This window comes from Daphnia carinata, chromosome 10, assembly GCF_022539665.2.
Source record: "Daphnia carinata strain CSIRO-1 chromosome 10, CSIRO_AGI_Dcar_HiC_V3, whole genome shotgun sequence".
NCBI classification, from domain to species: domain Eukaryota; kingdom Metazoa; phylum Arthropoda; class Branchiopoda; order Diplostraca; family Daphniidae; genus Daphnia; species Daphnia carinata.
Genome location: NC_081340.1, coordinates 7,824,307 through 7,838,070, shown reverse-complemented (window position 1 = coordinate 7,838,070; position 13,764 = coordinate 7,824,307). Strand labels below are relative to the sequence as shown.

Here is a 13,764-nt window from a genome sequence, read left to right as displayed (position 1 = left end):
TAAATGTTTTCTGTTTTTATTTCGTTGCCTATTTTTTTTTTTTTTTTTTTGTTCTCCATCTTGAACCAATTGCAAAATGGAGTTGTTTGGAAGTGTTGTTTCTCTTGTCGTCTAGCCACTTGGGGAAACCCGGCAACACTCACATCCAATATTAGATTGCAATAGCAGGGGGAAAAAAAAAGGAAGAATAGGCTTGTTTCTTTCTCTTTCTTGAACGTTCGACGATGAAAAGTCGGGAACAAAACGAAACCCAAAATAAAAACCTCCCCCCGTATACCCAATGAATGGCTTCGTTTAAGATCCGGGACGAAGAAATGATGTTAGCCGAGGCAAAGCAAAATATTGTTTCGTTTTAAACATGCCCTATTGTACAGAACGCGCATTATTTATAGCTTTGAAAGGTTGGTTTATTTGTAATTGGCCTTTGTGTGCGAGACGTTGTACAAACGCCATCGACTAAACATCCGAGTTAACTCTGAGTGAATAGCGGTTAAAGTGGGTTGATGATTTGTAAGCGCACGCTATTACTGTTCATGTACAGCTCTGGACAGCAGCAGCAGCAGCGCACATACGTTACGAGACACACACGCCCTTTCTGGGGAGAGAGTGAACCTCGTGTCCCGCGTATATATTTATTCAGCGTTGTACGGAGTAATCCTCCTTTATATATTTATGCGCTCTTTCTTCACCCAAACCTTTTTTTTTTTTTTTTTTTTTTTTTTTTTCTTATACCCCGTTCGCTCGGTCCCCCCTCCTAATGTGGGTGTGTGTTAACTCGACCATCCGGCATCGTAATATGGTGTATATAGAAGAGCTATAACAACCGTTGACGGGGGCCAAGACATTCCTCGTTAACAAGCGTGTAACGAACCGAAAAAGGGAGGAAGATTTTGAACACGACACACACACACACACACACACACTTAAATGAAGAAAGGGAAGGGGGAATTGGAGTTTCCGTCTCATCGTGTTACGCGACGTTATGTTACGTTTTCGCCCGGCCGTTCCTAATGTTGGCTTCGTTGTATTTAGACAGGCAATTCTTCTTGTGTATCGGCTGCTGACGGTTTTGGTAAACAAGGCAAAAGTTGTTGATTGGAATTTCAAATGAATTTTTTTTTTTTTTTTTCAGTTTGAATAATTAAATTTCAACTAGCTGTTTGTATTTTTTCGTGTGCGCATCACCTGTCGGTGGTTTCTCACAGCCAATCGATTGTCGTTGACTAAATAATTTCGGATGAAACTTTAAAATTCCATCGTAAAACTACGCATGCGGGGGGGGGGGGCCTTGTCGATGAATAGCAGAACGAGTAGAATTATCTATTCTGCTCGTTCGTCCTCGATTGATCTTGCGATTTCTAGATGATGACGTGCTGCTTTTCAACATGATTTGAATAGATCTTTATCTCGCTCCCCTATTTTTTTGATGGTCTAAAAACATTTTGACGTGATTACTGCTTTTTCTCCGTCCCCTTTTACCTTTTGCGATCAAAGGCATTAGACAACTTGTTCTCCAGTCGTTTGTGATCTGACGAAAAAACCCCGCTTGACTCTAAAAGGTTTACCGCGAAATGGAATTAAATAGAAACATCCGTGCCGTACCACGTCCGCCTTTTTGGCATTTCATTTTGTTTTTTCCTTTTCTTTTTTGCCCACGGACTTGATCGATACATCCATAGTATTCCAGCTCATCATGATTTAATGTTAGCCACACACAAGAGACCTTTTATGCATGTAAAAGTGCATTTTTGTTTTTCTTATTCCAATTAGCCACACCTACTTTGTTTCCGATCAGATTAAATGTTGATTGTTCCGTAATAATTTTCTTTTTTTTTTTTTTTTTTTTACTTTGGGTAATTTGATTAGTGTAAATGCCAAGCCGATCGAATTAAATGGTTGTGGCGTCTGATGAGCTTGGTAGAGTCGCGAAGCACTCACGGTAGCGGTGGCGCCACCAGAGTCACGCTGATACCTTTACCCTTTCTTTTTTAAATTTGATCTTACCTGCACAAACAAAGTAAGTGCATGTTCACGTATCAAATTTCACCATTTGGAGTTGGAACAGAAGACAACGATAGTCGAGTTTTTCAGCTAACGGGGTAACGGGAGTAAAAAAAAAAAAAAAAAGGGGGCATCTCGGTGTGTGTGGAAGGGAAGCTCACATCATTAGGCGGGGGAGAGATACGCTCCGATAACAACAGCAGGAGAGACGTGGAATTTGAGATGGGGAGAGCCTCTACCACTGGAGCTGTTGTCTTGTAACTCTATTCTCGATGGATCCTTCACGAAATCCTTCTCCTCCGCTTGTTACCATCCAGACATAAACAAACCAACCCCTTTCAGAGAAAGATGCGGCTGCGCACGACAACACTAAAACAAGAAGAAAAACAAAAACTTGGATAAAGTTGGATTGGCAGATGTAAGGGTGGGGATCAAGCAAATAGGGAGGGAAGATGAAAAGAGGCCCAAATTTGAAATGTCAAAACATCGGCACGTAAATGGGAGAGTATAGAAAGTGAGAGGAGGAACGCTGATTTGCTTTTGATGCCGCACCGTGCTGTGCCTTACATTATAGAAAGTCACTTTATATTTATGCGTCAGGCCGCTCTCTGTCTCTCTCTCTCTCTCTCTCTCTCTCTCTTCAACTATACGGGTATCGTATACACGCTTTCGCCGGAAGCGATGAACAAAATAATAATAATAATAATAAAGGAGTTGCATAGTAGACACGCCGACATGCACAGGGTACGATGTTGGGGGAAAAATTGGATGGGTTGAATGAACTCGGATGAAAGAAACCTGATGCAGCGTGTTCGCCGTAATCAAAACTCATTTGAATGCTCAAGGGAAACAGGTGCGTACCTGACGGCCTGGCGCACATGTCGACATACAACAACGTTAAAAGTGTGCGCAACAAGAATCGCAAAATAAAAAAAAAAAAATAAAATAAAATAAAATAAAGAGAAAAACCCTCGCTAGGATAAATCCGTTGGTGAAGCGCGTACCTGTCGACGTGGAAAAAGATTGACGCTTTTTCGTTTGGGGAAATGAACGAATGATGTTGTACAAACGGCAAATTCGTCTTTATTTGATTGATTTTTTCTGCTTTTTTCAATGGCTAGGATGGGTCCAATTACGATCCACGTTCAGGAGTGTTGTGTCGTTGACGTCTCGTTTCATTTCTCCAGTACCGTCCTTGCGAGCAATAATTTAAAGGCATTTTACATTGGCAACTGTTTAAAGGATAGCGATATTGCCGCATGTGTGTTGGTTATTGTCCAAGAATTTTAATCAGTTCGAGATTGTTTCTCTTTTTGATTGCCTTGTTCCCTTTTAATTGATAGAAACAATTCGCCGAGCCCTCGTTGCCGGTGTAATTTTACGGTTCATTGCTTGACCTTGTTGTGCTGCCATCTCTTTTCATTTCAAACAAGCGCGTGGTATAAAAATGTTAACCTGATTGGAAAACGGAATGGGAATGATTTATTTGTTTATTATTTTTTTTTTCTACCCGCCGTTTCTCCAATATCAAACGTACTTTCCGAACGTGTCGTGAATGGTAAATGGGTGTGGTAGAAAAGAAAAAAAAACAAAAAAAACAAGTAGATGAGCATTGGGAAGAAGAACGAGAAGTAAGAAAAAAGCGAGTCAGGAGCCGCCTAGCTCGTCGTGAATTCTCTTTGCGTCGTTTAATATTCTCGCCTTTTCGAAAGTGCTCCTTTGGGTGACATTCGTTCACTTGGACTGCAGTTAATAAAACCACTTCTTTTTTTTTTTTTGTTTCTCTCGTATTACGTTTTTTTTTTTAACGTTTAGTATTTCAAGCGTAGCCTGGTTTAACGGAGCCATAAAGAGCGAATTGGAGAGACGAGAAACACACGCAGTTAGGAGGGAGGGGGGAGGAGGAGAGTTCATGGAAAAGTTTCTCAAAAGCCCCGAAGTGAATAAGAGTTGGGCCGAAAATAGGGCGATTTGTTATTTGATGCGTCAAGCGGTGTATAATATAATAGAGTATATTGCATAGTTATGTAGTTTTGCGAGAGCCAACAAAAGTCACGAACGGAAATCGCGTGCGCGTCCACCGAACGGTGACGGATTTACGACCGGCACGATACTACTAGTAGACCTTGATGTTGCTTGCCTTTTTTATTCAAGGATTTGCTAGATTCGATTTTCTGTTGGGTACAGCCATCTAGCGGTCTAAATGTGAAACGTTTGACGGCGTAGGATTTTTGCGAAAGCAAAACGCAGAATCGCAGTTTCTTTCTGCGACTTGGTTTTGCCAACAAAAACAGAACACGAAAACAAAAGAAAATCGAAATGCGAGCCCCTTGTCGTGCAGAGATTAACGTCAAATCCCCTGTTCTCTCTCTCTCTCTCTCTCTCTCTCTCGCTTTGCGTTCGGTATGGTAATCATGCAAAGATCAGCGTGTATATAGACGAGACGGGCGAATCCCGTAGGGAAGCCGGCCCTTTATAAGCCTAGCAAAGGGCCTTGTCTTTTGCTAGGGAGTTGAAAGAAGATTAAAGTCAAAAAGTAGCGTCAAGTTTTTTTTTGTTCCTCGACCGTCACAGCAGCAAAACCTTCTTCTTTATTTAAACATCCCCAACACCAAAGTTTTTATTTTTACTTATTTATTTTTTTACCCCTGCCTTGTGTAACTGTGGAAAACAAAAATTAGAAAGGTATAGTGATACCGTCCGACAGGCCTGTTTTGTGGATAATCAGCCTGTCGTATGAATTATGCATTCCATTATTATCTTGGCTGTCATTCCTTTCGCGATGAGTACGTCACAACTTGTCATCTTGGCTTGGGCTTTCATTCGACGTACACAAAACAACTGTGGCATTCGGCGGTGTTATCTTTTGGTATTCGTATTTGGCGGACTGAAAACGCAATCTTTTTCTGTAAGTTGAAAGGCCCAATCAAAAAATTAGCATCATCATCCGTGCTAGCTCCTTTGAACTTTTCACAAGGGATTGAATTTAGACAGCTGGTCTGCACAGATATCCTTTTTAATCCCGTTTTCCCTCGTGCTTTTTTACCCCGTTGACTCATTCTTTTCTTGCATCATTTAACGAGGCAGTCAACGGATTATTGATGTATTCCTACGCCAACCTTTTTTTTTTTTTTTTCTTTCGCTTTTTATTTGTGTGGTTCACGCTCTGCTGATGTGTGGATCGGCATCGGGCCTGCCGTACTATAAACAATTTTAGAGACTTGCTTTGATGCGTCGAATGCGGTTGCAAAAAAAAAAAAAAAAAAAAAAAGGGAAATGACCAGATTAAGACAGTAAAACGCATCAAACTGAACTGGATCGGCAGCCGTTTCACTTCTTAAATCGAGAGCGGGCGAGTTAGTATCTGTGGGAGGACGACGGGACGACGAGACGACGAGCCTATTTGTGTCTACACGTCCCGGCCCGTCTGCCGCAATTTCACTCGCAGTGGGTAACGTAACGGTCGCATCTAAAGTTTCCGGAACTTGATTTACCCACCGTATAAAAACGGTGCGCGTATGGTTTCGTATGGTTTTGATAGGAAAGCGAAACTCTAACCGTCTCTTCTACGTTACAAATATATGGATGGGGGGGAGGGATTGTACTAGCAAGGACGAAGGCACATTTTTCACGCTGCGGATTGACCATGAAATTTCTTTGATTTTATTGGCAAGTTTGTTTTGTTTTTTTTTTTTGTTTTTTTTTGAGTGATATTTTTCGGTTGCAGATTGTTTACTGCGTCTGTGTTTGCACTCAGCTGTTCGTAATGAGCGCAACACAAGCATACAGATCATTGCTTGTTGTATCGAAGGGCATAGTGATAGGAAATCTGCTGTTGTTGCTGTGTGTCGATCGTCGAACTTGCTGACAACAATGTGTCGATCGGAGCGGATCATAAACTAGTGGTGGGGAGCGTGTAGCCAATCGTGGCAAGTGCGAAAAACGAACTCTTGCGTTGTTACTTTTATATTGTGTCAAATGTTTCGATTTTTATTTATTTTATTCTTTTGTTGGGGGATTTCAGTAGGAGGGAGGACTTTTTTTTTTTTTTTTTTTTTTTTTTTTTTTTTTTTTTTTTCTTTTGATAATAAATACAGCAAATAGAGTTGTGGTGGTGGTGGATGTTGACGGCGAGAAAACAGGCTAACACCGGAGTGGAAGGAGGGAGGGGGGGGGGGATTTCCAATTATCCAGCTTGAGGATCGACAATGAGTGGGAAGAGACAAAATGGTTCAATTTCTAGCAAATATCATTTTGTTTTTGGTTATGTAAGAGATAATATCGTGTTCTATACCGTTTGCGGTTGATTATCAAATTGATTTTTGGTTTTTTCATCGTCCCTTTTTTTTTTCTTTTCTTTTCTTACTTTAATCAAATCGTTTTTTTGAAAGCGATGGAAAATACCCTTTGATGATGTACATTATACAAAAGAGAGACAAGGGACAAGAGAGAAGAAAAGAGCACAGAAGTAAAAATGAGAGATCAGGGTAGAAAAAAAGGGTTAGGACTAATTAGGGAATGGCGAAATTTAATTATGGAGAAACAATTCATCGCGTTCCGTTTTTTCTTTTTTTGTCTTTCTTTTCAATCTTTCCAACATGAGATAAAGAAAATGTCTTTAAAACCAAACATTCAAACAATCGATCAATCAAAACAATCGGATATTGCAAGCGTATCAAATATGGAGCTTACAAATATCGTTCCCATGTCTCCTCATCAAATTGATAATGTCACACGTAACAATCAATGCGATTTTGGTATATTAGGTTTTGTTTTTGTTTTGTTTTGTTTTTTTCAAAGGGATTGGGTGGATTGTGGAAGGGCAGAAATCAAATTCAGCGAAACATTTTCGCTACCGTGTCAACTAACGATAAAAAGAAATTTGACTTTACACTTTGTTTTCGCACGCGTAGCAAGAAGATCAAGCTAAAACAAAACAGTGGGAAGTGAATCGAGGGAAGAATAGATGGATAGATTGGGCAGGCATTTATCGTCCTGGAGGGTGAGGGGGATATTGGGTCTCGCGAAGAGTCTATTGTTCTATTATGTTACATACAAAGTAGAACTCGAATTCGGTCACAACATAATAATCACGATGGACGACAAAAAGAAAGAGAAAGAGAGAGAGAGAGAGAGAGAGAGAGAGAGAGAGAGATACACGAGATAAGGGAGCAAAACAACAACAATTCCCGCAAAAAAAAAAAAAAATGTTGAGGGGAGCAAAGGGTAAGAAAAGAAAAGGAGAGAACATGTGACGACTATTGAACGACGCCCACTTCAATCTGATAGATTGTATCGATATAAATATAGAATTATGTGTGCGTACACGCTATGGGTTGTTATATACACGGACGATGAATTTACGAGAGGGGGGGGATCAGTGCCTCCATTCTTGCGTTTGTTTTTGGGCGTTGCACGACCTTAGTCCTAAAACAAACAAACAAAAAAAATCGCATCTTTTGATTCTGAATGGCGTGTAATGAACGTGTGTCCATTTTTTTTTTGTTTTGTTTTCTCCGAGATGATTTGGCACGAAAGCAATGACTCTAAAAAATTCTCTCTGGTTCGCTATCCATACGAAAACAAAACAAATGACACAGTTGACGTTTTGAAACAACCTCCCCAAAACTTATTGGGTATGCTGAGGAACGTGTTTGCGCTATTTTGGAATCCCTTTTAACAAACGTTTAAATGTTAATTTTTTTTTTTTTTTTTTTTACGTTGGCGCGGAGGTTCTGTGTTTGTTTTTTTGTTGTTTTCTTTTGCCGAACATTTAAAATGCGACGCGAAAATGAGTAGTTTCTATTTGCTCAAAGTCGATGTGAACGCGTGCAGATATGTCGTTCATCTTTCCCTTTTGTTTCTACGGGAAAAGAGAAAAAGAAAGAAACTGCGTGTTTCGCATTTTTATTGTTGCTGTTCGCTTGCCGGTTTTAGTTTTGACCTTTACGACTCTTCTGTTTTGTGCACATTTATTATTATTATTATATGTATATATTTTTTTTTTCTGGGGTTGCTAGAAAGTTTTGTTTTTCGTTTATTAAGGGGAGGGAAGAGGATTGGAACTTAGCACGCCATGGAAGGATCAAGTGCCAAAAAATAAATAACTTACTAAGTAAGTAAATGAAGTAAATGGATTGCGCGTGTCTGATGCCAATCTATTCTTCTCTATCCTCGTTATATGTATATATATATATACATAGAATTTTTCTCTCTCTTTATTTTTTGTTTTTTTTTGCGGATAAGAACGGCCAACGTGAAATTGAATTTTCACTCAGAGAGAATTTCTGTTTGGGACGTGTGCGTGTGACTGTGGCAGCGGCGGCTGAAACAAAACCGTCTTACAATGTCCTGATTTGAACACAAGGGGAGGCAAAAACAAAAAAAAAAAAAGGAAATCTTTCTTTACAATGAGTGACATTTGAAACAAAAAAACTGGAACATCTTTTCATGTTGCCAGTTTCTCGTTCAATTTCTTCTAACCGGCATGGAAGCGCCAACGGAAGTCTCTACGAACTCGTCTGATAAAAAAAAAAGAACAAATAGCTTCAAAGGGACGTGACCGAATATCTTGTTCTGCCTAGAGGCGGAGCTGAAAGTAAACGAACGACACCCGAAAAAAAAAAACGAGGGACGCGTGTCGTTTTGCCACATTTTTGCCAGACACGCAAATCTCGGTCTCTCCATCCAATCCTCGTCGCTCTTAAATGACGTGTTGAAAAATGCAGAGGGCAACTCATCAACCCCAATTGTGTTCAACAAAATGTTTTTTTTTTTTTGTTTTTTTTTCCCTGTTTTGTTTCTGAACGGGAAAAGTGTTGGGTGCGCAGTGCAACATTCATTCATGATGGTATTTTTGAAAAAAGGAAACTAGAACAAGAACATCATGGGGCGCAAAAATGGATGCCATTGAGAGGGACGTGTACCAGTAATATATGCGCCAACATTTTCCTTTGTGTGTTGGCCGATAATTACAGGTTTATATTATATGTATATATATATATATATATATATGGGGGGGGGGGGGGGGGGGAATTGATCGTCGATAAACATCGGGTGAGGAGGTTTACAAAAAAAAAAAGGAAATGGTTTAAGGAGAAAACTCTTTTTTTATACTGTATAAGAAACAGGGCACATAATGGGATCATTTTCGCTACAAATGACAATCAAATTTCATTTTTTTTTTTTTTTTTGACACATTTTCTTAAATTTTTTTATTTTTGGTTTGTGTTGGTTTTAAAAAATCGAATTTGTTTTTAATGAATTTGTTTTTTGTTTTTTGTTTTTTTCACAGAGCGGAGATGTGGAGAATCGTTTGTCGAGTCTCCGCCGGTTGGGTTTGATGCTGGCCTCCGCCGCTGATTTGGAATTCAAGCGGCCCTTCGGTTGGGCCGCTGGTCGACTGTTGCAGCATCTGCACCTGACCGACGCCTTGATGAGGCGAAGACGAGGACGATGACGAAGTTTCATTGTGCCTCCGTCTAATGGCGACATTAGCGCTGCTGCTGCTACTGCTACTGCCACTGCTCGCCGGCCCAAACGATTGAGTTAGGGGCCCGTCCATCGCAACTGGCGCTGCCGGCATGTCGTCCATCTGTCACCACGACGAAGCGGCCACCAATAGACGATACGAAAACCAGGTTAGATCTATATATCTCTTTTTTTTTTTGTTGTTGTTAGTTTTAAAGCGTTACTAGGTCAACACCGATTGTGCAAGACCTTGTTAGTTGTTACAAGATTACCCATCTCCTTTTATATGACCAAGAACGATATCGCGGGCGGATACGAAAGGGACGCGCAATCGATCGCATATTTCCATATCCGTTCGTTATGGAGGCATACAGCGGCCTGTAGCATTTTTGATTTCTTCCTGCCCTTCTTCGCTCCCTACATTTGATAATAGGGGTAGAAAAAGGGACCATCTCCCCGTACTTTTGTCTAATGGTAGGCCTTAAACATGGTCTTTGACATTTCTTTATCAATTGTTTGTGCTCTCCTCTTTTGTGGCAGCGAATGCTGAAGGCATCGTTTCGATGAGACATGCCTAGTGCCCTAGATCTTGCGTACAACCGAATTGAACTTGGAACAGGGAGAGGGGGGGGGGGCTCTGAGGAAATCGTGAGACACAACTCGCAAAGGGGACACGCAACAAAAATTGGGGGCTCACGCGAGTCGTCCATCGCTCGTGGACGGTCATCGACCCATCCAATACTTTCCATCTATCCCCAAAACAAGGATAACAACAGTGGCGTCTGGTTTCCTGACTCGTCATGTTTTGCCTTTGTTTTTGTTTTTCTTTCCTTTTCTTTTCTTTTCTTTTCTTTTTTTTGCTTTGTTTTGTTTTGGCTCTCTGTTTTTGTTTTCCATCTGGCAACGGAAAGTTGTGGCCTCGACAATGTCACAATGATGCAAGAGAACAACTTGTCCAAACTCAAATCAAGTCACGCTACTTGATCATCATCAGACGAGCCGATCGTCTTTTCGTGGCTCCTCAAAATGGAATAAGAGAGTGAAGAGATGGGCAACATTACCGGCAGTTGGGCAGCTCCGCTGCTGGAACTGACGACGTTCACTTGGCCGGCGGTGGGAGGGGCTGCCGATGCAACGGCAGAGGTGCTGGACGGACGTTGGTGTAGCGGTAGGCAAGTCCAGCACAAACAGCAAGAGCACATGGCCGAATGTTGTTGTGTTTGTTGTTGTCGCGTTAGCCTTTCGGGCGACAGTGGCGAAGAGGCCGACGACCGTCCTCCCGCTTGTGGCTTGCCTCGCACGTTGCTCGCAGGCGACACCAAAGATCCTTGGCCGGCCAGGGTAGGCGACGTGGATCGCGAACCGGTCGATCTCTGCATCGATTGCGGCTGACCGTTGAATGGATTCTCCAACTCGACGAATTCACGATCCTGTGTTCCATAGAAATAACCCAACAAACGAATTGAATCACCAGTTTGAAAACAGATGGCGTAATGCTTCTCATTAGTTTCAACACGTGATTACATTTTTGTTTTGTTTTGTTTTGTTTTCAAGTAAAAGTTTACTTGTAGAAAGGTCCCTATTATTTCAAAAAATAAAATAAGGAAAGAAACGGAGGCGGGTTGCGGGTCGAGAGATTGCTCTCCAAGTTGCCAACCCGACTTCTTTTGTGCTATGCATGTTATTTCCAAATCTCATATCGGAGCCACTCTTTCAACTTGGATGCGCTCTATCTAGACATCTTCTTGACTGTGAGGCAAACTTGCATTTTTCAGACTTTGATGAAGGAAAAAGTTGGGAGGACTGTGACACAAAAAAAGACCCCCCAGTCCTACTTGAAACTGATTGATTTATTTTTTTTTTTTTTTGTTTTCTTCTTCTTCTTCTTTCACTAAAGAGGGGGGGGGGCAGAGGGTGGGTTGTTGTTGTGAAGGATGGCAAAGGCGGACTGAACCCAATCAGCGAAGAAGCTGCTGGATTGCGAAAAAGAGATATTTCCTTTTGAAAAAAGGTTCACAGACTTTTCTTTTCTTGTTAGTTTCTTCTTCCCTTGAATTTTTTTTTTTTTTTTTTTTTTTTTTTTTTTTTCTGCTTCAAGGATAATGATGGAAAAGCACAGACCGTGGCTTTACGTCATGTATCTGATTTCTATTGCTGATTTAACGGTAAAGAAGGGAGGGGGGGTAAAATTGGACGGCGTCTCTTGAAAAAGGCTCTTTGATGGCATGGCAAAATCAAATGGCAATAGATTGAAGTAGGTTTGGGATTGCCTTGGCTACACGTCGAAATAGTTAGCGCATTTTCTCTAATAAATAGAAACGTGTAACGCATCCGATGGATTGCCATTGGCCTATTATAATGCCCTATCGATTTTCGAACATCTACGTCATCCTTTTCAAGTGCAGTCGATGTGGCAGTATCACTACTACTCGTCAACACAACATTGATTTTCTTTTCGTGTATCCTATTTAGCTGGAGGCAATCTGTTTCTTTCTTCTTTTTTTTTTTCCAGCTGCTTTTTGCTCTTTTTCGTTTGCCCACTCGCTTTTTTTTCTTTTCTTTTTTTTTTTTTCCTCTTTTTTTATATCAGCAAAAAAGAAAGAAAGAAAGAAAGAAAAAGCCAACTCAATATGTGACGCACAAAATGCTATACATCTATTCCAATATAACAAAATCTATACGTTTGCCGGGCCTCTATGCATACACGATGTGTAGCTGCAGCATAATTGTCTCGGAATATATATATATATAAATTTATAGATGTAGAGAAGGGGGGGGGGGGGCTCGTGTTAGTTGTGTTGCATGGCCGAAAACTGGCGGCCATAACGACCAATAGACTTGAATCGTTACCGTTGTGGTTTGCTTGATCAATCCCATTATATAGCCAAGCCCGCAGCCTATATTGTACGACGTACAGTGTCGGAGTCGCTTCCAGCTTTTTTCTTTTTTTTTTTTTTTTTTTGTTTCTTATTTTTCCCTTCCCTTCCCTTCCCTTCTTTTTTTTTTTTTTTTTTTTTTCCGTGATGGGTGGGGAACTGGACGGGGACTGTGGTTCGTCGGGTTCGAGTCACTTGGAGGCTACTTCTTGTTTGCGTTCTTCTTGGCTTATACTTTCCCTACATTCCTACCATTGGCCAGGTTTGATTGATCGCCTCGTGGGGATGCGTTCCTCTAGCACTTTTCAACAGCCCAATGCTACATACAAAGGGAATGTATTTTTTTTTTTTTTTTTTCTTTCTTTTTTTCTTTTTGAAATGCAGGAAAGTCAAGGCTTTGGGTCGAAAATAAAAGCAGGGCAAACAATTTTCTTCTGAATAATAATGGTGAGGGGGGAGAGAAAAAAATTTGAAAATGTGACGGTGGGCAGGAGAATGGCGAATTGAAATTCAAGACAAATTGAACGAGGTTCTGAGATCCCATCCTTCAACGTCGTGTGCTTGTCGGATGTGTCATGGACCTGAAATGGTTTCCCCTTTCCAAAGAAATAATAATTTATTCTTTGGTGTGTATTAAAAGAAACGGGTCTCCCTTCCGGTTTTTTTTTTTTTTTTTTTTTTTTTTTTTAAATAATGCTCTTCATCTGTCAGCACGGAACGATTCGATGAACAACTAGCGTTTCTGAACGGTAATTTCGTTTGGCTGACGTGGACGCGGCGTCAAGCGTCGGCCAAGAAAATGGAGGCACAATCGGCGATAACAATTTGGGCGGTTCTCTAACTTTACGAGAGCCAGCGTCGTTCGTCTCATTATTGATTGCATTTCGACCGAACAGAAGACGATCCACCCCACATTGTTTTCATGATGCCTCAAACCATTTCGAAAAGTTTATTCCCGTTTTGGTTTTTATTTTCCTTGGAAACTATCCGAATCGGATCTCGTATTTTTTTTATTTTTTTATTTTTTTTGAGGAACATCAAATTTTCTTTGCCTCTATGACCTTTTCATTTTTCGGGCGGAGGAGCGGGATCGAAACGGAATCGATTGCACACGAATAATAATAAAAAAAAAAAAGTAATCTGTAATAATTTTTCGAAAAAGGAAAGAGCTGGGGCCGGGCCGAGAGCAGCAAACAAAATACTGACGTTCGTTTACTTAAAGACTATATTGAGTTTCGTGTTCTCTACGTCTAATCCTGCCCATAAAAGCCTATCGATTAACAGGCGAAAGTTTTGGGTTTTCACTACAGCTCGAACGGCATGTCGTCTCGTTTTGAAAGCTTTGCCGTTTCTTACCATTGGGTGTCGCAGATTTGACGCTGTCAATCGCTGACGCTGCGCTGCCTACACGTCCTGA

The 13,764-nt window shown here is 40.8% G+C and overlaps 1 protein-coding gene across 2 annotated transcripts in view; it reads right to left on the bottom strand.

The window, feature by feature from the left end:
- Window positions 1–6,196: 6,196 nt before the first annotated feature.
- Window positions 6,197–13,764, bottom strand: part of LOC130701470 (potassium voltage-gated channel protein Shal-like) — a 40,360-nt gene continuing 32,792 nt past the window's right edge. For both annotated transcript variants that reach the window (XM_057523452.2, XM_059497392.1), the window contains exons 9-10: window positions 10,533–10,901; window positions 6,197–9,595 (exon numbers count right to left, since the gene is read on the bottom strand). In XM_057523452.2, the coding sequence (XP_057379435.1) occupies window positions 9,290–9,595; window positions 10,533–10,901 (675 nt within the window). In that variant the 3' untranslated portion in view covers window positions 6,197–9,289. The remainder of the gene's footprint in view (window positions 9,596–10,532; window positions 10,902–13,764) is intronic.